The following is a 22272-nucleotide window of genomic DNA, read 5'->3' as shown; positions in this document are numbered from 1 at the left end:
CCTCCTCCCTACACCATCATCTCATCCATGCATTGAGACTTTGAAGCTCTGCCTGCCTACCTGGCCCTGCGTGTGGAACTGGAAGCATTTCTGAGAATGCCACCATAGAGGTCCTGGATTTCAGTCTCTTTCCTAGTAGCCTAAATTTGGCCTCCAGGATGTCTCTCCTATCCTTCCCTATGTCATTGGTCCATACATGTACCACAGCCACTGGCTTCTCCCCAGCACTACACATAAGTCTATCTAGATGCCTCAAGAGATCCGCAACTTTCGCATCAGGCAGGCAAGTTACCATACAGTTTTCCCAGTCATCACAAACCCAGCTATCTATGTATCTAATGATCGAATCTCCCATTACTAACACCTGCCTTTTCCTGTTGACTGGAGTTCCCTCCCCTGGTCAGGTAAGCTAAGTGCGAGAGGATACCCCAACATCATCTGGAAGGAGGGTCCCAACTATGGGAAGGTTTCCCTCTGCTCCCGTTGACTGCTCTACTTCCCTGGGCCTTTCATCCTCTTCAACAGCGCAGGGGCTGTCTGACCAGAGATGGGACAAATCTACCGTGTCCCAGAAAGCCTCATCAACATACCTCTCTGCCTCCCTTAGCTCCTGCAGTTCTGCCACCCTGGCCTCCAAAGCCTGAATGCCGTCTCTGAGGGCCAGGAGCTCCTTGCACAGAATGCACACATACGCCACCTGCCCACAGGGCAGGTAATCATGCATGCTACACTGAGTGCATTAAACAGGATAGCCCCCACTCTGCTGCTGGGCTTCTGCCTGTATTCTCTCCCACAGGTATCTAGATTAATGATAGGGTTTTTGTTTAAATCAAGAAGTTTTGATTATAGTTTAGTTTAAAGGTTTTAAAGCATGGCACATGTCCCTCACCCCTTCCCACTCCCCTTTCAAACTCCCTGTTAGTGGCCCCTGGTCGCAAAGCTCCCTGGTCGCTGACTCACTGCTTTATAAAGCCCTGGCTTCCCTGATAGTCCCACCCCCTGGCTAAGGCTCAGCCAATGAACAGAGGCTTCTAGATTTCAAACCTTGTTTAGAAGCTCACAGCTTCCAATTGCTGGCCACAGCACACAGTCCTTTAGACAAACAAACAAACAGGCAGACAGACAGACAAACACAAGCTCAGCACACAGCAAGTAACCCACAAACACAAACACACACTACAGACTGCCACTTTCCTCAAGGGTCCCATATTTGCTCCTCCTTCACCTGGAGAACTCCCTCTCAGAACTCCCTATTAGTGGCTCCTGTTCGCAAAGAGACATGGACTAGGGAGCAGTAGGGATCTAAGACCTGGTACCACTTCATTTTCCAGGGACTCACAAAAAGTGGGAAGGGCTCGGTCACTCCTCAGAGGGAACTGAAAGATTTGATTCTGGATCAAATATTCATGAGCTGGGGGATTCCCTCAATAGACTTATTTGCTACCACTGTAAACAAGCAGTTCCCCCACTTTTCTCCCAAAAAGGACTGAGTCCAGGTTCACTGGCAGATGCTTTTCTGATTTGGTGGGGAAAGGTTCTGCTGTATCTCTCTCCCCACTGTAATTAATTCCGAGGAAAATACATCAAGATAAGGCTGATAATATAATGTTTGAGCAAATCTGTTTTGGTTTTCTGACCTGTCAATAGATCCACTCTTTCCACTTCCAATTCTTCCATACATTTTTTCAGAATCATGATCTGGTGGTGCGAAATATCTGACAGCATGGAAGCTACCTGGTTGAATTCCATTGATAGACGATGTTCCAAGGCAGTTCAAAAGGTTTTGATTCAGAGCAGAAAGGCTAACATATAAAACTCAATGGAATTGTTTTTACTTGTGGACTATTGAAAGACATTCAGCTTTGGGAGTCTTCTGATTCTTTTACCTTCGACTACCTGTTCTTGCTAAAGCACTCGGGATTTTCAATTACATATATCAGTCACAATCTCCACATGTTGGAGTCATTCTGTTTTTTTCCCATCCTACTGTATCAAGATTTTTGAAAGGGCTAACTCATATATTTCCACCAGTAAAGGAAATGTTTCCTACATAGGAGTTGAATGTGGTGTTTCTAGCATTAATAGACTCTCCCTTTGAACCTATATCATTGTTTTTGTTCCATCTTTCCATGAAAACTGCATTTTTTAGCTGTCACTTCAGCTTGCAAGATGAGTGAAATATAGGCCTTGACAACAGTACTTCATTAAAACTTCACCCAACATACTTACTGAAAATTGTTTTGGATTTTCATATAAATCAAATTATATATTTGCCAGTATTTTTCCTCTAGCCACATAAACATCCCGCTTAGACCAGATTTCATACATTTGATGTTCTCTGAGCTTTGTCCTTGTACCTCTTTAGAGCAATACCATTTCATATATCATCCAGACTTTTGGGGGCTTTTGGTAACAGGTCTCAGAGTCAGACTGTGTCCTTTCAGGGCCTCTCAAAGTGGGTTTCAGATTGCATTAAGATCTTCTGTGCTGGAAATAAACTCCCCTTTCCCTCTAGAGTTATGGTGCACTCTAGTAAGGCTAATGTGACATCTGCAGCTTGTTTTAGGGAAGTTCCTGTTTCTGAGATTTGTAGGGCACCTACTTGGGGTTCTGTTCATACTTTTACTAATTACTACGCCATTGCAGCAGCTTCTATATCAGATGCCCTATTCAGCAAGGCTGTCCTATAGATGTTATTTAAATAGGAGTCCTAAAACCCAGCTCTTTGATGGGTAACTGCTAGTCAATCATCTACAGTGGGATCCATGTAGACAACTGTTGGAAGAAGAAAGAGAGGTTACCTACCTTACAGTAACTGGGATATTCTGTGTTGCTGAAGGAACTGAGTGGTGGTTGGAGCTGCTCTGCCCTTTCCTGCCCTTGGGAGGGGTGTGAGAGCATGCGTTATGTGCATGTGCAACCCCAGGGAACGCTGCAACTGAGATTCCGGCCTCACTTGCATGGGGCAAACACAACTACAGTGGGATCCATGTAGATAAAGACACCTTGAAGAACTCCAGTTACTGTAAGAGGTAAATAACCTCTCTTATTTCATGTTACACACTCATTGAAGCAAAGGTCTCTATAGAGCTCTTGCCACATTTAGTGTGCATCCTGCCAATAGGAGATGGCATTTCCCATTACTGGCCATGTCTCATCTTGCTCAGCTCCTGATCTGATCAAATGACTCTCAGCACTAGGTGGTGTGGTTGGCAAGATAGAGTATATGGCTAACACAGCTGAGGTTAGAATCAAGATCATAATCTTTCTATTTTACTTTATTCTGAAGTTATTCTTAGTTTTGTTTATCTCTTTGATTTAATAAAAACAAAATAAAGCAAAACAAAGAAGACTCCCAATCTATACTGTAATTGCTAACTCGCAAGTATTTGCATCTTTTAGCTATATGAGTGCTTTGAGATCATTGATAATTTTTACTTAAAGCTTTGCAATGACTATTTCAAGAGTTGTCAAAAGAATTCATTTTGTATTTCAGGAACAGCAGCTGTGGCTGTTGCAGGTCTTCTAGCAGCTCTGCGAATCACTGAGAACAAGCTGTCAGATCATACTATACTGTTCCAGGGAGCTGGAGAGGTATCTTTATTACACAGCAAGGAAGCTTCTCATGTGAAAACCTTGCTTTTATTTCAGAACAAGTTACATGTATATGATCCATAATTGGTATTATTTAACCGAATAAGTATCCTATCACCTGCAAAAAAAAAATTTCTTACTTCAAATGTACACTTCGTTGAAACTCCTTTAGTTCATCTAATCAAGACGGGTATTTTCATAGGATGCTTTGGACTAATTATAGTCCGCTATTAAAACGTCAAGTTCTTTGAATGATAGCCCGTATGTGTGTTTCACGTGTGGGTGCCCATGAGCACCATGCACCTGAATCTGGAATTTTTTACAATCAATATTCTTTGGCCCACATATGCTCAGTAGTTCTTGTTGTGCGCTGAACTGAGGGCATAAAGGTTGCTCCATGCCAGTGCCTCTCCGGTTCAGTCTTAACTGCTGCATGGTCTGAATCTTTGGTGTCCTGAGATTTGTTTGTATTATGCCATTGCTGTAAATATATTGTATTTTTGTATATAATTGTTTTAGTTGTTTTCATATTGGCAACATAGTAGATAGTTATTTCCCCCCTTTTCTTCCCCAGGAAATATTCTCTCCCCCCCGCCAAAATGCTGGGATAATGCTAGGGTTCTGGGGTTCAAAAACTGCTTCTTGCCCTCAATTCTTTTCTGTGCCCAATGAACATCAACACTGCTTCTGTTGCCTGGGGGAGTCTCACATTTCAGCCAAGTGCAGCATCTGCCACTCCTTTCCCCCCAGAAGTTGTGAGGGTCAGGAACTGAGGCTAATGAAACATCTGATGGAGAAGGCAATGAGACCCCAATCAGGTCCAGGCTGGGGACTGACCCCGTACATCAATCTAAGCAAGTGGGCAGTGCCTCTTCGAGCACAAGCTCAGAAATAGAGGCTAAGAGTTCTAAGAAAAGCTTCCCATGAAAGTAAGAGCTAAGACACAAAGAAGAGGCTCTGAGGCTCCTGACCAGAACAATGGGTTGAGTGACCACCGCACAGGGTGCGGACAGTGGTGAGCTAATTCCCCAGATAAGCCATGAAGAGGTGCCACTGAGCAGTAAGTAGTCAAGTCTGACTCCGTTACAGGCACTCTCATAGACATAGGGACAAACCATCTTGGTCCAAGATTGCCCTGAAGAGAAAGGGAGCCTCCCTGATCCCATAAAAGTCAGGAGAACCTGCATGTATTGGCGTTAAGGACTGAAGCCTGAGTAAATCTTCTTGGCAGAAGAAAGTGGCATGCAAGGATATGGACCTGCTGGTCTGGCATCGATTTCAGTGGTAAAGGCTCAAGATAAACAGCTTCCGGTGTTCCCATCCACATCTAGAGCTGTTGTTGTACCTACAGCAACACATCTCCAGATGGATCCACCTTCCTCGTGACCAGGGAAACTCTAGTTTCGACTACTCCACCAGAGCGAACTGAGGTTATCTCCCAAGAGGACATATTTGCAGTCCCTTACCCACATTCACTCCTCTTATCGGGACCATCTCTATTTAGGTATGTTGTTACACCAGAGGAAGAGACTTTCCCAAGGATTCAGAGTAATTTTCCTGTCTCATCCACCAGCATCCATACACAGCTATCAGTACCATCAGTTATACTGGTAGTCCAGGATCTGGCCTTTTCTTCCAGTGAGTCGGAAGCTCCTCAGGAGGCCCTGAAACTCCGGGTAAAGGTGGCCCCGGACAGAAGCCCTAGAAGATCAGGATTCTGGCCGACAGCCAGACATGATTAGACAAGAGTGGTATTTTATGCCATGGAGTCCTCTCCTGTCAGTTGATCCATCCTACTGGAGGCTGTGGAAGCCCTACTCTGGACACCCAGGATTGGTGCATAAGCCCTATTTATCATTGATTATCTATCCCCAACCATACCTGTCGAGTATTTTGAGGAAGGTGGTGAGCTGGTTCTGACAGTTTTGGGAGTGATTGCATTGTCTTTACCAGATGAGACAATTACTGCATCTTCTCTGTCTCTGCCATATCACCAAGATCAGGAGCTCATGCATGAGATGGTATCAGTGCTGGAGATTGAGATGAGGAAGTCCAGGAGCCTCAGCACAGGTTATTAGACATTTTTCAGCCTTCCTGTCTAGGTTGAGTGGCCCTCCCCATCAATGAGGCCATCACGGACCCAGCAAAAGACAGTTCGGCTCACTTCTGCTTCTTGTGCTCCTATCCCTAAGAGGGCCAAGAAGAGTTACTTTGTTTCATCTAGGGAGGGAGAGTTTTTATTCTTACCCCCATGACCAACTCCTTGATGGTGTAGGTGGCTACGGAGAGATCCAAGCAGCAACACCTCAAGGCTATTCCTGATAAGGGACAGAAGCAGCTTGACTTCCTGGGAGAAGTCTTCTTTTTCACCTTCCTCCAACTCAAGATCTCAAATTATCAGGCCCTCTTTGCCAAATGTGATTTTACCAGTTTCTAAATTTTAAGGACAAGCTCCATGAGAAGGATAGAGCCCACCTCCAGGCATTAATGGAAAAAGGCAAATTGGTGGCCAAGACTTCCACCCAGGCAGTGCTGGACGTGGCAGATATCGTGTCTAGGGGAATGTTACGGCCATTGCTATGAGAAGAGACTTGTGGTTAATTCTCAAGTTTCCATTGAGAGGTTCATAGTGCCATCCAGGATCTTCCCTTTGATGCTATCAATCTGTTCCATAAGAAAACAGATTAATCTCTCCACTTCCTCAAGGACAACTCTTTGCTCACTTGGCATCTATGCCCATCCCCAAGAGAAAACATCACACACAGGGGTAGAAGGTGAGGCTGCCTCCTAAGCCTTTTTATCATCGATGTCCTTAGGAGCCATTAAGTAAAGACAGAAGATTTATAAACCCAGGAACCCAGCCTCTGCAATGTCCACCACCACATCTTACTCTAACCTTCAGTCAGAGTTTATTTTGGCAATACTGTCTAGGCCTGCATCCCTTTATTGAATCTTCTTCATTCTCTGCCTCAACTTTTTGGAAGCTGCCTTATCTAATTTGCTGACAACTGGAGGGCCTTAGCTACTGATAAATGGATACTAGAAGTTATTCACATTGGCTATCTGATCAACTTTCAGGCAAATCCTACCTAGAAACACACTTCCCACTTCCCTTTCAGGGATCATTCTCACAAGGAGATTCTTTGACAGGAATTGGACTCACTTCTCCTCTAGGGAGCCATAGAAAGAGTTCCACCTCAATATCAAACATCAATTATTCCCCTTACTTCCTGATTCCCCAAGAAAAATGTGAAGTGGAGGCCGATGCTCAACCTACAAATGCTGAACATTTTCATCTGAAAACTAAAATTCCACATGTTCTCTTTGGCATCAGTAATTGCCTCTTCAGAGTAAGTTATGTGGTTCATGGCTCTTGAAATGGAAGACACATACTTTCAAATAGACATTCATCCATTCCACAGATTCCTCTTTGGTCAAGACCATTACCAACGCAGAGTCCTCCCCTTTGGACTGGCCAGAGCAGCAGGGTCTTTACCCTGTTTTTTCAGTAGTGGCAGCTTTGGTGAGAAGAGAGAAATTTACAGTGTTCCCATACCTTGACGATTGGCTTCTGATGGGCAGCTTATATGAAGAAATCCAGTAGGCAACCCAATTTCTGTCAGTCTGCTGCCTTGCCTAAGTGTCTACCTCAACCATAAAAATTCCACATTTACCTCCATGAGATCCATAAACATAATATGTTGATGTTGGATTCAACCACAGCAAGAGCTTATCTACCTCTTCAGAGGTTTCAGGCCATGAGTGCTCTCACACACCAAGTTACCATCAGACTCTGCACTTCAATCAGAACTTTGCTTTCCCTCTTTGATAGGCCTCATGCACACACATGATGCCATTTACCAGGCTTTATCTTCATTGCCTACAAGACTGGCTTCTCTCTGTATACTCACCAGAGTGGGGCAACATCAACAACAAGGTGACAATTCTGTCGAGGGTTTTGGACTCTCTTGTAAGGTGGACAAAGGCGGAGAAAGTTTGGTGGGGATCCCTTTCCTCACTCTGACTCCCAAGGCAGCCATCATTACTGATGCCTCCCTCTTAGGTATGGGTGCTCATAAAGATGATCTTACGGTACAGGACATCTGGACCCCTCAGCAGTCCAGAATGCATATCAATATTCTAGAACTCAGGGCAGTCCATTGAGCCTGCAATGCCTTCTTCCTACTAATTCGATCCAAGCACATCCAAATAATGTCAGACAACATGGTTAGTAGTGATCAGATGACTAACATAATGAACAACAGTGTAAATGGGGTAGGATCTGAGGATAAAAATAGGGAACAAACAAGTTAAGAATTACTTTGATAAATTAGAAGTCTTCAAGTTGGCAGGTCCTGAAGAAATACATTCTAGAATACTCAAGGAACTGGCTGAAGAGATTTCTGACACACTAATGATTATCTCTGAGCACTTGTGGAGGACAGGAATGATCCCAGAGGACTGGAAAAGGGCAAATATACTGCCTATTTATAAAAAAGGAAATAAGGACAACCCAGAGAATTATAGACCAGTCAATACCTGGAAAGATACTGGATCAAATAATCAATCAATCAATCAGTCTGTAAGCACCTAAGCAATAATAAGGTGATAATTAACAGTCAACATGGATTTGTCAAGAACAAATTGAATCAAACCAACCTAATATCCTCATTTGATAACGTAATAAGCCTTGTTGGTGGGGGGAAGAAGTAGATGTGATATCTCTCTGCTTTAGTAAGGCTTTTGATACTGTCTCACTTGACCTTCTCATAAACAAACTAGGGAAATATAGCCTAGAAGAACCTAACATAAGGTGAGTGGAAAACTGTATTCAGAGAGTAGTTATCAATGTTTCACAGTGAAGCAGGATGGCAGATCAAGTGGGTCCCTGCAGTGATCTGTCCTGGGTCCAGTTCTATTCGATATCTTTATAAATTATTTGGATAATGACAAAGAGAGAACTCTTATAAAGTTTGAGGATGATACTCAGCTGAGAGGGGTAGCAAGTGCTGTGGAGGATAGGATTAGTAGTATGCAGAATGATCTTGACAAAATGGTCTAAAATAAACAGGATGAAATTTAATAAGGACAAATGCAAAGTACACCACTTAGGAAGGAACAATCAGTTGCACATATACAAAATGGAAAATCACTGCCTAGGAAGTACTGAAAAGGATCTGGGGATTATAGTGCATCACAAACTACAGATGAGTCAACAGTGTCCTACTGTTGCAAAAGAAGCAAACATTCTGGAATGTATTTGCAGGAGTGTTAGGAGTGGGCAGCTCCTATGAAGAAACCCAATTTCTGATAGGTCTGTGCCTGCCTAAGTGTCTACCTCATTCTTTCACTCTGCTCAGCACTGATAAGACCTCAACTAGAATACTGTGTCCTGTTCTGGGCACCACACTTCGCTAAAGATGTGGACAGATTGGAGAAAGTCCAGAGGAACAGTAACTAAAATGATTCAAGACCTAGAAAACAGGACCTACAAGGAAAGATTGAAAAACTGGGTTTGTTTAGTTTGTAGAAGAGAAGACTGAAGGGGTACATGATAACAATCTTCAAGTATATAAGAAGTTGTTATAAAGAGGAAGGTGATCATATGGAATAAGAACAGGAATACTTGTGACACGTAGAGACTAACAAATTTATTTGAGCATAAGCTTTCGTGGGCTACAGTCCACTTCATTGGACACAGTAGTTCTCCTTATACACTGAGAACAGGATAAGAACCAATGGACTTAAATTGCAGCAAGGAAGATTTAGGTTAGAAATTAGGAAAAGCTTCCTAATTGTCAGGGTAATCAAGCACTGGAACAAATTACCCAGGGAGGTTGTGGAATCTTGGAATTGGAAGTTTTTGAGAACAGGTTAGACCAACACCTGTGAGAAATGGTCTAGTCTAGATAATGCTTAGTCTCCCCTCAGTACAGGGGGCTGGACTAGATGACCTACTGAGATCCCTTCCAGTCCTACATTTCTATGAATCTGTGATTATTCTGACTTTAACGGAAAGTAAAGCCACTAGCACCTACCAGATCAGATCAGGCCCACATAGAGCTTCAAGATCTGCATCTGTGATCTGAATGTATCCGAGGCTTTAGAGACGCTTTCAACCTTCATGCATAAAGATCATTCCCCAGCTTTTGCTCCATATTGAGCAAATGGAAGAATCTCTGGTTAAATATTTTTCTGTTTAGCACTGTCATTGTGCTTGGTGCTGTACAAATCAATGGACGACACAATCTCTGTCCCTATGAGTTTATTCAGAATAAAACTGTATATTTCTAAAGCAAAACCCCAAACAATAAACTGTTGTTGGGCAGGGAAAGGGGGCTCCATTTGATTCTCAATGAAATTGCATAGTGGAGAACAAGAAGCAAACTGGTTAATGTTTGTATTGGGTTGATATTCAAAACTATTCAATATTCTATTGGGGTTTTTTGTGATACACCTCTACCATGATATAACACTGTCCTCGGAAGCCAAAAAATCTTACTGTGTTGTAGGTGAAACTGCGTTACATCAAACTTGCTTTGATCCTCCAGAGTGTGCAGCCCTGCCCCTCCGTAGCACTGCTTTACTGCGCTATAGCCGAATTCATGTTATATGGGGTAGCATTATGTTGGGGTAGAGGTGTATAATTCAAAAGAAGTATAACTAGAATCCAGTAATAATACATGCATCTAGACAAAGAATTGAAAAATGGAACTTTTTTCTGGGAGAACAGCCAACAGTCTACAATTACAGAATACATGAGTAGTAGATAAGAGAAAATAGGCCTTTTTGATTGGCACTTTTAAGGATGACTTGAAATTCAAATACTAATGAGATTGTATATTACTTAAAGTGCAGTATGTGTTGTGTAGGTTCTTGAAATTTAAAACAAAAATAACGGTTTTCTATAGGAAAATAAAAATCCTACTGCATTCTCAAAGATGTTGGAATAAATGTTAAAACTCATCTTAAAAAATTCAGTATTAGTATTTATTTCCAATAGTGCCCACAATGTGCAAAGAGCTGTATAAACACAAAAGAAAGCATGATCACATCAGTCAAAATGTAACCAGTGTACTTTGGATTCTATAAAATATTATTTAAATTGTTATTCTTGAAAGAAATCTTGATTATCGTTTGGGTATGTTTGTTTGTTTTATATTAGCTTTGGGTTTATTTATTTATATTTATTTTTGCTGTTTAAACTGTGTTGTGAAAATCAGATAATCATGTACAGTTAGTGAATTCTTCTTCAATAATTAATGTGTTTGTGCCTGAGTACTACCTAAGCAGAACTGAAACATCTTCTAATCTGAGCTGAATACCTAATGAAGTCTGAATATCTCAAACCCTACTTGAGTTACAGTCTGTACCACATTGAATGTACCACATAAGTAATCATCTGCTTCTCCCTGGCTTTCTCCATGGTCCAGATAATATATGTGTGGGGTTGCTGTGTTCAGAGACCACATTCACTTCAGTACCACCCCTGCACTCCACTCTATACAAATATATTGGGCTGGTTTTAAAAAATTCAATAAACTTATTTTTATTCAAACCAAAGTTTATTGATGGTAGTAGAGTAGTCACATGGGGTTCTGATTCTCTATCATATTTTATTGTCTAATGTAAAACAGCAAATTCCATTAATTATGTGAGGAGGAGAGGAAGCATAAATATAATAAAACTCAGTCATGAATCTGACTGTCTTTGTTTTTTGTATGATGTCTATCACCACCATATCTAGCATTGCAAAAGATACATTTTCTGGTGTTCTTAATTTATGAAAATATCATTGTACAGCTTTAATTGTTACTGAAATTAACAGTTTTAAAGTAATAGAAAAAATAGTATCATATGTTATTGCATTCTTTTCCTTTTTCAGTTTCATATATTAATTTTCTTTTCCCCTTTCTCCTTTTAAGGCTGCCCTTGGAATAGCAAATCTGATTATTATGGCTATGCAAAAAGAAGGAACACCTGAACAAGAGGCCATCAAAAAGATATGGATGGTTGACTCAAAAGGATTAATAGTTAAGGTAATACAATATTTTTCCTTGCTATAAATGCAGTGCTAAAATTATGCTCATCATTCGGCATCAGCCAGATGCAGAAACAGCTTTTTGGATATGCTGAAGCTATTAACTATCTTTTCTAATACCTACATACTTAACATTTCTAGGTATAGGTCTGTCACATTCTGATCAGTTCGGAGGTGCAACCCAGACCAGTAAAGGATGTGTTACTGTCTGCCCTGTAACCCAAGGTGTTTCACAGTGCTTTTCTTCCGTAGCTCCTAACCTGGGCCACTCACAAGCAGCCTAACAGCATGCAGGTCACACCCTAAGTGCTCGTGTGCTAGACAGCCCAGGTTCAGCAGCTCTGACACTAGCAGTGTTTCTACAGCTCCATAGCTCTGTGCTGGCTTCCACCAGCCTTGGTTACTACTAGCAGAGTGACCCCCAACACACTCCCAGTCCTGAATTTTCCCCAAACTGTGCCTTCTGCAATATCCAACCCACTCCTGGACAGTTCAGAGAAATAATATGGTTAATTTGTTCCTCTAAAGACACAAATACAGAGCACAGCTTATTAACTTAACTGGGGTGAATACACCCTTCCCTTTAAACACTGCTCTGGGTTGGTTCATAATAAAATAAAACAGACATGTTAACAATAGGACATAGGTTAAGTGATGCTAAGTAAAAGAAATAAAGAGCTACAAGGAAATAAAAATGAAAACGTGCATCTACAAGTCTAAAATTTAATTTAACTGGTTACAGGCCTTGTTCTAGATGTGTTATCAGTCATTCTCCTTCCCAGGCATGGCCAACTTTCTCTCTGTCAGAACCTTCCACAAAGGTAGAGGGTGCTGGTTTCCCTTTTCTTCCTTCCTGCATGGGTAGACTGTACAGCCTAATATCCAGGAGTATCTATAATTCCTGATGTAGTGTTAGTACATACAGTTCACAGTGATATTAAATACTAGTGTCATTAATTTTCAGAAAAGACCTCGTTCTATATACTTGTATAATGCAGTAATATTGTATACAATCAGTTGAATCAGTTGCTTAACACTTGAGGTTCAGCTCCCTATCTTGATAGACAGTAAACATTTGATATGGATTCTTCTGAGGTTACCCCTCAAAGTAAAGTTTATTCAAGCTGTGAGGAAAGTGAAATGGAGTTTGGTGGTAAAGGAAGCTTCATGCTCTTTCTTCTCCTTCTTGTTAGCTAATAGGTTTATTTACCTAATATGTAAAAATAGATTTTCATTGTCTTTGCCTGATGATTGGGCTGGTCAGAGAATCTAATGTATATTCCTTTGTGTAAGTAGGCCTGTTTACCAACTTCCTCTGACATGCCTGGCTTGAACAGATTTTAATAATCGTTCCAGCATATGTCCATTATTCTTAATATCCACCACTTACTTACGTCACTGAAGGCTATTAATGATCAGTGAGTTATTAGTTTTCAAATGATACCTCCCAGGGCATATTTTGTGCAAAGATTATTACAAGAGTGTGTAGGTTATGAATACAGGGGCGCTTAGTGTCAAATCCTGCTCACATTGAGGTCAACGGCAAAATTCTCATGTCATTTCAGTGGGAACAAGTCCCTATGTTATCCCTACTGGAGACAATAATTTCTAGCGCTTTTTGTATTAAAGAGATTTTTATAACAAGCCATTTAAAACAAAAATAGAAGAGAAATGTTCAACTTGTGTTTTTTTATGTTTCCCATGTAAACATGATTGTGTGTATGTTTTTAAATAACTTCAGTTAATATTTTTGTGTGTGCATATAATATATATATTTGTATGCTTGATGTTAGCGTAATATTCAGGGAGAAATTTTTTTAAAGGGGAACAAAAAAGATTAACATTATGAAGAATAATATTTTCCTAATGTTGTTGCAGCTATATCAGACTTTTGCATGGACTTAGCTATGTTGCATCAAATAGATTTTATGCACAGGCATAAAGCTTATGTCACAGATGCTGTGGTCTCTAATGCTATCAACAGTGGTCAGAAATTTGAAGTTGTTGAGAGACTTCCTGAGTCATTCTTACCTCATTTTGTCCACATGCCAAACTAAAGAAACATAAACATTCCATATGCCAAACTAAAGAAACCTATGTGTTTTAAGTGGTGGTTATATATTTAATAGCTTGTGAGTTACTTAAAATAAAGGAAACGTGAGAGCTCAATTAACCTCACTTTTTCACCTCTTTCATATTGTTGGCATTCCAAACTTTCATGATTTTTCTTGGAGGAAAAAAGTTCAATTCACAAATATAACAGCTTTGTTCCCCTTTGAATTCCTATACTACTTTTATAACTGGTTAACCCCGCATCAACTGCATCTGTTCTGTCATTAGTTTGTAAAATCAGAGAGACAACGGTGCTGAGTTTTATTAAACTGCACTATAGCAGCACTGTTCACAGCATTGTACTAAAAAGTCTAGACATTTTGAATAATTCAGGAAATCGTATTTTGCTAAAGGCACGTGGTAGTTAGCAACTTTGAATTGGAGACTAGCTTAAAAACTCCTTTCAATAATTTTATCCTGGCATCAGAATTAACTGTGACCCTCAATCATGATTACAGAGCAAACTGCACTTTGGATGCCTTTAGTCCCTCTTAAATGCATCTCTTAAGTTTCTAGGTCTCTTGGCATTGGCCCCCCTGTTCCCTTACCATATTCCTGTGATAGAACCAATTGGGTTTCACACTTTTCTGAGTCTTTCATTCTGGGAATGAGTGAGTTGATTGAATTGACTCAAAAACAGCATCATCACAACAAACTTGGAGCTACGGTTAAGGTTCCCATGGGCAGGGCTTCCCGCCCTAGAGTTAGAGTTCCTAAGGGTAGGGCTCTTGGAGCTAGGGTTAGGGTTCCTATAGGTAGGGCACTTGGAGCTAGGGTTAGGGGCCCTAGGGTTAGGCTTCCTAAGGGTAGGGAAGTTGGAGGTAGGGTTAGGGTTCCTATGGGTACAGCGCCTCGACATAGGGTTAGGGTTCCTATGGGTAGGGCTTCCCGCCCTATGGTTAGAGTTCCTATGGGTAGCGAACTTGGAGCTACGGTTAGGGTTCCTATGAGTAGGGCTTCTCGCCCTAGGGTTAGGGTTCCTAAGGGTAGGGCTTCCGGCCCTAGGGTTAGGGTTCCTAAAGGTAGGATACTTGGAGCTAGGGTTAGGGTTCCTATGAGTAGGGCATTTGAAGCTAGAGTTAGGGTTCCTAAGGGTAGGGCTTCTCACCCTAGGGTTAGGCTTCCTAAGGATAGGGAAGTTGGAGGTAGGGTTAGGGTTCCTAAGGGTATGGCACCTCGCCATAGGGTTAGGGTTCCTATGGGTAGGGCTTCCTGCTCTATGGTTCGGGTTCCTATGGGAAGGGAACTTGGAGCTAGGGTTAAGATTCCTGTGGGTAATGCTTCCTGCCCTAGGGTTATGGTTAGGGTTCCTATGGGTAGGGCACTTGGAGCTAGGGTTAGGCTTCCTATGGGTAGGGCTTCCCACCCTAGAGTTTGGCTTCCTAAGGGTGGGGCACTTGGAGCTAGGGTTTGGGTTCCTATGGGTAGGGCACTTGGAGCTAGGGTTAGGGTTCCTATGGGTAGGGCTTCCCATCCTAGGGCTAAGGTTCCTATGGGTAGGGCACTTGGAGCTAGGGTTTGGGTTCCTATGGGTAGGGTGCCCTGCCCTAGGGTTAGGGTTCCTATGGGTAGGGCACTTGGAGCTAGGGTTTGGGTTCCTATGGGTAGGGTGCCCTGCCCTAGGGTTAGGGTTCCTATGGGTAGGGCACTTGGAGCTAGGGTTTGGGTTCCTATGGGTAGGGTGCCCTGCCCTAGGGTTAGGGTTCCTATGGGTAGGGCACTTGGAGCTAGGGTTTGGGTTCCTATGGGTAGGGTGCCCTGCCCTAGGGTTAGGGTTCCTATGGGTAGGGCACTTGGAGCTAGGGTTTGGGTTCCTAAGGTAGGGCACTTGGAGCTAGATTTAGGATTCCTATGGGTAGGGGTCCCCGCCCTAGGGTTAGTGTTCCTAAGAGTAGGGCACTTGGAGCTAGGGTTAGAGTTCCTATGGGTACAGCTTCCCAACCTAGGGTTAGGGTTCCTAAGAGTAGGGCTCTTGGAGCTAGGGTTAGGGTTCCTATGGGTAGGGCTCTTGGAGCTAGGGTTAGGTTTCCTATGAGTAGAGCACCCCACCCTAGGGTTAGGATTCCTATGGGTAGGGCTCTTGGGGCTATGGTTAAGGTTCTTCTGGGTTGTGCTTCCTGCCCTAGAGTTAGGGTTAGCGTTCCTATGGGTAGTGCTTTTGGAGCTATGGTTAGGGTTCTTATGGGTGGTAGACCTTGAGCTAGGGTTAGTGTTTCTATGGGTAGGGCATTTGGACTAGGGTTAGGGTTTCTGTGGGTAAGGCTTCCCACCCTAGGATTAGGGTTCCTATCTGTAGGGCACTTGTAGCTAGGGTTAGTGTTTCTATGGGTAAGGCACTTGGAGCTAGGGTTAGGGTTCCTATGGGTAAGGCACTTGGAGCTAGGGTTAGGGTTCCTATGGGTAGGGCTTCCCGCCCTAGGATTAGAGTTCCTAAATGTATGGCACTTGGAGGTAGGTTTAGGGTTCCAATAGGTAGAGCTTCCCGCCCTGGGTTAGAGTTCCTATGGGTAGGGCTTCCTGCCCTGGGTTAGAGTTCCTAAGGATAGGACACTTGGAGCTAGGGTCAGGGTTCCTATGGGTAGGGCACTTGGAGCTAGGTTTAGAGTTCCTGTGGGTAGGGCGTCCCACCCTACTGTTAAGTTCCTATAGGTAAGACACTTGGAGATAGGGTTAGGGTTCCTATGGGTAAGGCACTTGTAGCTAGGGTTAGGGTTCCTGTGGATACGGCTTCCCACCCTAGAATTAGAGTTCTTAAGGGTAGGGCAGTTGGAGCTATGGTTAGGGTTCCTATGGGTAGGGCTTCCCGCCCTAGAGTTAGGGTTCCTAAGGGTAGGCCACTTGGAGTTACGGTTAGGGTTCCTTTGGCTAGGGCACTTGGAGCTAGGGTTAGGGTTCCTAAGGGTAAGGACGCTGCCCTAGGATTAGGGTTCCTAAGAGTAGGGCTCTTGGAGCTAGAGTTAGGTTTCCTATGGGTAGGGCAGTTGGAGCTTGAGTTACGGTTCCTATGGTTAGGGCGCCCTGCCCTAGGATTAGGGTTCCTAAGGGTAGGGTAGTTGGAGCTAGGGTTAGGGTTCCTATGGGTAGGGCAGTTGGAGCATGGGTTAGGGTTCCTAAGGTTAGGGCGCCCTGCCCTAGGGTTAGGGTTCCTGTGGGTAGGGTACTTGTAGCTAGGGTTAAAGTTCCTATGGCTAGAGCTTCCTGTCCTACAGTTAGGGTTCCTAAGGGTAGGGCACTTAGAGCTAGGGTTAGGATTCCTATGGATAGGGCTTCTCGCCCTAGGGTTAGGGTTCCTATGGGTAGGTCTTTCCACCCTAGCGTTAGGGTTCCTATGGGTAGGGCTTCCTGACCTAGGATTAGAGTTCCTAAGGGTAGGGAACCTTAAGCTGGGGTTAGCGTTCCTAAGGGTAGGGCACTTGGAGCTACGGTTAGGATTCCTATCGGTAGTTTTTCACACTCTAAGATCATGATTCCTATGGGTAGGGCATATAGAGCTAGGGTTAGAGTTCCTAAGGGTAGGGCAATTGGAGCCAGGTTTAGGGTTCCTATGGGTAGGGCATCCCACCCTAGGGTTAGGGTTCCTAAGGGTAAGGCTGTTGGAGCTAGGGTTAGGGTTCCTATGGGTAGGGCACCTCGCCCTAGAGTTAGGGTTCCTATAAGTAGGACACTTGGCGCTAGGATTAAGGTTCCTAGAGGCAGAGCTTCCCGCCCTGGGGTTAGGGTTCCTAAGGGTAGTGTACTTGCAGCTGGGAGTAGGGTTCCTATGGATAGGGCACTTGGAGCTAGGGTTATTGTTCCTATGGGTAGGGCTTCCCGCCCTAGGGTTAGGGTTCCTAAAGGTAGGGCTCTTGGAGCTAGAGTTAGGATTCCTATGGATACAGCGCCCCGCCCTAGGGTTAGGATTGCTATGGGTAGGGCACTTGGAGCTAGGGTTAGGGTTTTTATGTGTTGGGCTTTACGCCTTAGAGTTTGGGTTCCTATGGGTAGGGCTTCTTGCCCTAGGGTTAGGGTTCCCATGAGTTGGGCGCTTGGTGCTAGGGTTAGGGTTCCTTTGAGTAGGGCTTCACGTCTCAGGATTAGGGTTCCTACGGGTAGGGCACTTGGAGCTAGGGTTAGGGTTTCTATTAGTAGGAGTTCCTGCCCTAGGGTTAGAGTTCCTAAGAGTAGGGTATTTTGAGCTAGAGTTAGGGTTCCTATGGGTAGGGCATTTGCAGCTAGACTTGGCGATCCTATGTGTAGGGTTTCCCGCCCTAGGCTTAGTATTCCTAAGGGTAGGGCAGTTGGAGCTAGGGTTAGGATTCCTATAGGCAGGGCACCCCGCCCTAGGTTTAGGGGTCCTATGGGTAGAGTACTTGAAGCTATGCTTAGGGTTCCTATAGGTAGGGCTTTCCACTCCATGGTTAGGGTTCCTAAGGGTAGGGCCCTTGCAGCTAGTGTTAGGGTTCCTATGCGTAGAGCACTTGGAGCTAGGGTTAGGGTTCCTATGGGTAGAGCTTCCCGCCCTAGGGTTAGGGTTCCTAAGGGTAGGGTACTTGCAGCTGGGAGTAGGGTTCCTATGGATAGGCACTTGGAGCTAGGGTTTTGGTTCCTATGGGCAGGGCGCCCCTCCCTAGGGTTAGGGTTAATATAGGCAGCGCACTTAGAGCTAGAATTAGCGTTCCTATGAGTAGGGCTTCCCGCCCTGGAGTTAGGGTTCCTATGGGTGGGGCACTTGGAGTTAGGGTTAGGGTTCCTATAGGTAGGGCTTCACATCTCAGGGTTAGGATTCCTATGGTTAGGGCCCTTGGAGCTAGTGTTAGGGTTTCTATAAGGTAGGGCTCCGCGCCCTAGGGTTAGGGTTCCTATGGGTAGGGCACTTGGATCTAGGATTATGGTTACAATGGGTAGGTCACTTGGATCTGGGGTTAGGATTCCTATGGGTAAGTCTTCCCACCCTAGGTTTACGGTTCCTAACAATAGAGCACAAGGATTTTGGGTAAGGTTGCAATGGGTAGGGCCTCCTGTCTTAAGGTTAAGGTTCCTAAGGGTAGGACACTTGGAGTCAGGGTTCCTATGGGTTGGTATACCTGCCCTAGGCTTAGCGTTCCTCAGGACAGAGCACTTGTAGCTAGGGTTAGAGTTTCTACAGGTAGGGCTTCCCCCTAGCATTAGAGTTCCTAATTGTAGGGCACTCGGAGCTAGAGTTACGGTTTCTAAGGGTAGGACGCTTGGAACTAGGGTTAGAGTTCCTATGGGTAGGTCTTCGTGCCCTAGGGTTAGAGTTCCTAAGGGTAGGAAACTTGGATCTAGAGTTAGGGTTCCTATTGGTAGAGCTACCCGCCCTAGGGTTAGGTTTCCAAAGGGTACGCGCTTGTAGCTACGGTTAGGGTTTCTATGGGTAGGGCAGTTGGAGCTAGGGTTAGGGTTCATATGGGTAGGAAGCCCTGCCCTAGGGTTAGGGTTCCTATGGGTTGGACACTTGGAGGTAGGGTTAGGGTTCCTTTGGGTAGGGCTTCTCATCATAGGGCTAGAGTTCCTAAGGGTAGGGCACTTAGAGCTAGGGTTAGGGTTCCTGTGGGTAGGGCTTCCTGACCTTTGGTTAGGGTTCCTAAGGGTCGGGCATTTGGAGCTAGGTTTAGGGTATCTAAGGGTAGGGCAATTTCAGCTAGGGTTAGGGTTCCTAAATGTAAGGCACTTCGATCTAGGGTTAGGGTTCCTATGGGTAGGGCTTCCTGCCCTCCCGTTAGGGTTCCTAAGGGTAGAGCACTTTGAGCTAGGGTTAGGTTTCCTATGTTTAGGGCTTCCTGACCCAGAGTTAAGGTTCCTATGGATAGGAATTCCCGCTCTAGGGTTAGGGTTCCTAAGGGTAGGGTACTTGGAGCTAAGGTTAGGGTTCTTTTGGTTAGGGCATTTGCAGCTGGAGTTAGGGATCCTATGGGTAGGGTTTCTCGCACTAGTCTTTGAGTTAATAATTGTAGGCACTTGTAGCTAGGGTTAGGCTTCCTATGGATAGGGCTAGCATTAGGGTTCGTAAATGTAGGGCACTTAGAGCTAGGGTTCGGGTTCCTATGGGTAGCGCACGTAGAGCTAGGGTTAGGGCTCCTATCGGTAGGTCACTTGGAGCTAGGTTTAAGGTTCCTATGGTTAAGGTTTCCCGCCCTAGGGTTAGGGTTCCTATGGGTAGGACTTCCCGCCCTAGGTTTAGGGTTTCTAAGGGTTGGGCAGTTGGACTTAGGGTTAGGGTTCCTAATGGTAGGGCAATTAGAGCTAGGGTTAGGGTTCCTATAGGTAGGGCTTCCCGCCCTATGGTTAGGGTTCCTAAGGGTAGGAAACTTGGCTCTAGGGTTAGGATTCCTAAGAGTAGAGCACTTGGAGCTAGGGTAAGGGTTGCTATGGATAGGGTGCCCCACCCTTGGGTTAGGATTGCTATGGGTAGGGCACTTGTAGCTAGGGTTAGGGTTCCTATGGATAGGACTTTCCGCCCTATTGTTAGGGTTCCTAAGGGTAGGGTACTTGAAGCTAGGTTTAGAGTTCCTATGGGTAGGGCATTTGAAGCTAGAGCTAGGGATCCTATTGGTAGGTTTTCCAGCCCTACGCTTAGGTTTCCTAATTGTAGGGAATTTGAAGCTTGGGTTAGGGTTCCTATGGGTAGGGCTTTCCGCCCTAGCATTAGGGTTCCTAAGGGTAAGGCACTTGGAGCTAGGATTAAGGCTCCTATGCATAGGGCACTGAGAGCTAGGGTTAGGGTTCCTGTGGGTAGGGCTTCCTGACCCAGTGTTAGGGTTCCTATTTGTGAGGCATTTGGAGCTATGGTTAAGGTTCCTATGCATAGGACTTCCCGCCCTAGGATTAGGGTACGTAAGGGTTGGGAACTTGGAGCTAAGGTTAGGGTTCCTTTGAGTGGTGCATTTGCAGCTGGGAGCTAGGGTTAGGGTTCCTAAGAGTACGTCACTTGGAGCTAAGTTTAGGGTTCCTATGGGTGGGCCTACCAGCCCTAGGGTTATGATTCCGAATGGTAGGGCGCTTGGAGCTAGGGTTATGTTTCCTATGGGTAGGGTACGTGGAACTAGGGTTAGGGTTCATATGGGTAGGGCGCCCTGCCCTAGGGTTAGAGTTCCTATGGGTAGCGCACTTGGAGCTGGAGCTAGGGTTAGGGTTCCTATGAGTAGGGCACTTTGAACTAGGGTTCGAGTTCCTAAGGGTAGGGCACTTGGAGCCAGGGTTAGAGTTCTGAAGGGTAGGGCACTTGGAACTAGGCTTAGGATTCCTATAGGTAGGGCTTCCCGCCCTATCATTAGGGCTCCTAGAAGTACGGCACTTGGAGCTCGGGTTAGGGTTCCTATGGATAGGGCGCTGCCCTGGGGTCATGGTTCCTATGGGTGGGACACTTGGAGCGAGGGTTGGGGTTTCTAAAAGTAGTGCAGTTGGAGCTAGGGTTAGTGTTCCTATGGGTAAAGCACCCCGCCCTAGGGTTAGGATTCCTATGGGTAGGGCTTCTCACCTTGGGTTAGGGATCCTATGGCGAGGGCTTCCCACCCTAGAGTTAGGGTTCCTACGGGTAGGGCACTTAGAGCTAGGGTTAGGGTTCCTATTGGTAGGGCTTCCTGGCCTAGGGTTAGAGTTCCTAAGGGTAGAGAACTTGGAGCTAGAGTTAGGGTTCCTATGGGTAAGGCACTTGGAGCTAAGGTTAGAGTTTCTAAAAGTAGGGCACCTGGAGCTAGAGTTAGCGTTCCTTTGAGTAGGGCTCCCTGCCCTAGGGTTAGTGTTCCTATGGGTATGGCACTTGAAGCTAGGGTTAGCTTTCCTGTGGGTACGGCACTTGGAGCTAGAGTTAGGGTTCCTAAGAATAGGGCACTTGGAGCTAGGTTTAGGGTTCCTATGGGTATGGCTTCCCGCCCTAGGGTTAGGGTTCCTAAGGGTAGGGCACTTGGAGCTAGAGTTAGTTTTTCAATAAGTAGGGCACTTTGAACTAGGGTTCGGGTTCCGAAGGGTAGCGGCCTTGGAGTTATGGTTATGGTTCCTATGGATAGGGCTCCCCGCCCTAGGATTAGGGTTCCTATGGGTAGGGGACTTGGAGCAAGGGTTAGGGTTCCTAACTGTAGGGCACTTGAAGCTAGGGTTAGGGTTCCTATGTGTAGAGCTTCCCGCCCTAGGGTTAGGGTACCTAAGGGTAGGGCTCTTGGAACTAGGGTTAGGGTTCCTTTTGGTGGAGACTTGGAACTAGGGTTAGGGTTTCTAAAAGTAGGGAACTTGGAGCTAGGGTTAGCATTCAAATGGGTAGGGCACCCCGCCGTAGGGTTAGGGTTACTATGGGTAGGGCTTCCAACCTTGGGTTAGGGTTCCTATGGGTAGGGCACTTAGAGCTAGGGTTAGGGTTCCTATGGGTAGGGCTTTCTGACCTATGGTTGGGTTTCCTAAGGGTAGGGCACTTAGAGCTAGGGTTAGGGTTCCTATGGGTGGGGCACTTACAGCTAGGGTTATGGTTTCTAAAAGTAGGGTACTTGGAGCTAGGATTAGCGTTCCTATGGGTAGGTCACCCCGCCCTAGGG

At 44.9% G+C, this 22272-nt stretch overlaps 1 protein-coding gene across 2 annotated transcripts in view; it reads left to right on the top strand.

Moving 5' to 3' along the window:
* The window catches only part of ME1 (malic enzyme 1), a 366579-nt gene that overhangs the window by 293326 nt on the left and 50981 nt on the right, over nt 1-22272 (top strand). For both annotated transcript variants that reach the window (XM_032806059.2, XM_032806060.2), the window contains exons 8-9: nt 3497-3594; nt 11520-11633. In XM_032806059.2, the coding sequence (XP_032661950.1) occupies nt 3497-3594; nt 11520-11633 (212 nt within the window). The remainder of the gene's footprint in view (nt 1-3496; nt 3595-11519; nt 11634-22272) is intronic.

Source organism: Chelonoidis abingdonii, chromosome 3 (genome assembly GCF_003597395.2).
Source record: "Chelonoidis abingdonii isolate Lonesome George chromosome 3, CheloAbing_2.0, whole genome shotgun sequence".
NCBI classification, from domain to species: Eukaryota; Metazoa; Chordata; order Testudines; family Testudinidae; genus Chelonoidis; species Chelonoidis abingdonii.
Note: the sequence above shows the minus strand (reverse complement) of the source record. Positions and strands in the feature narration are given on the sequence as shown.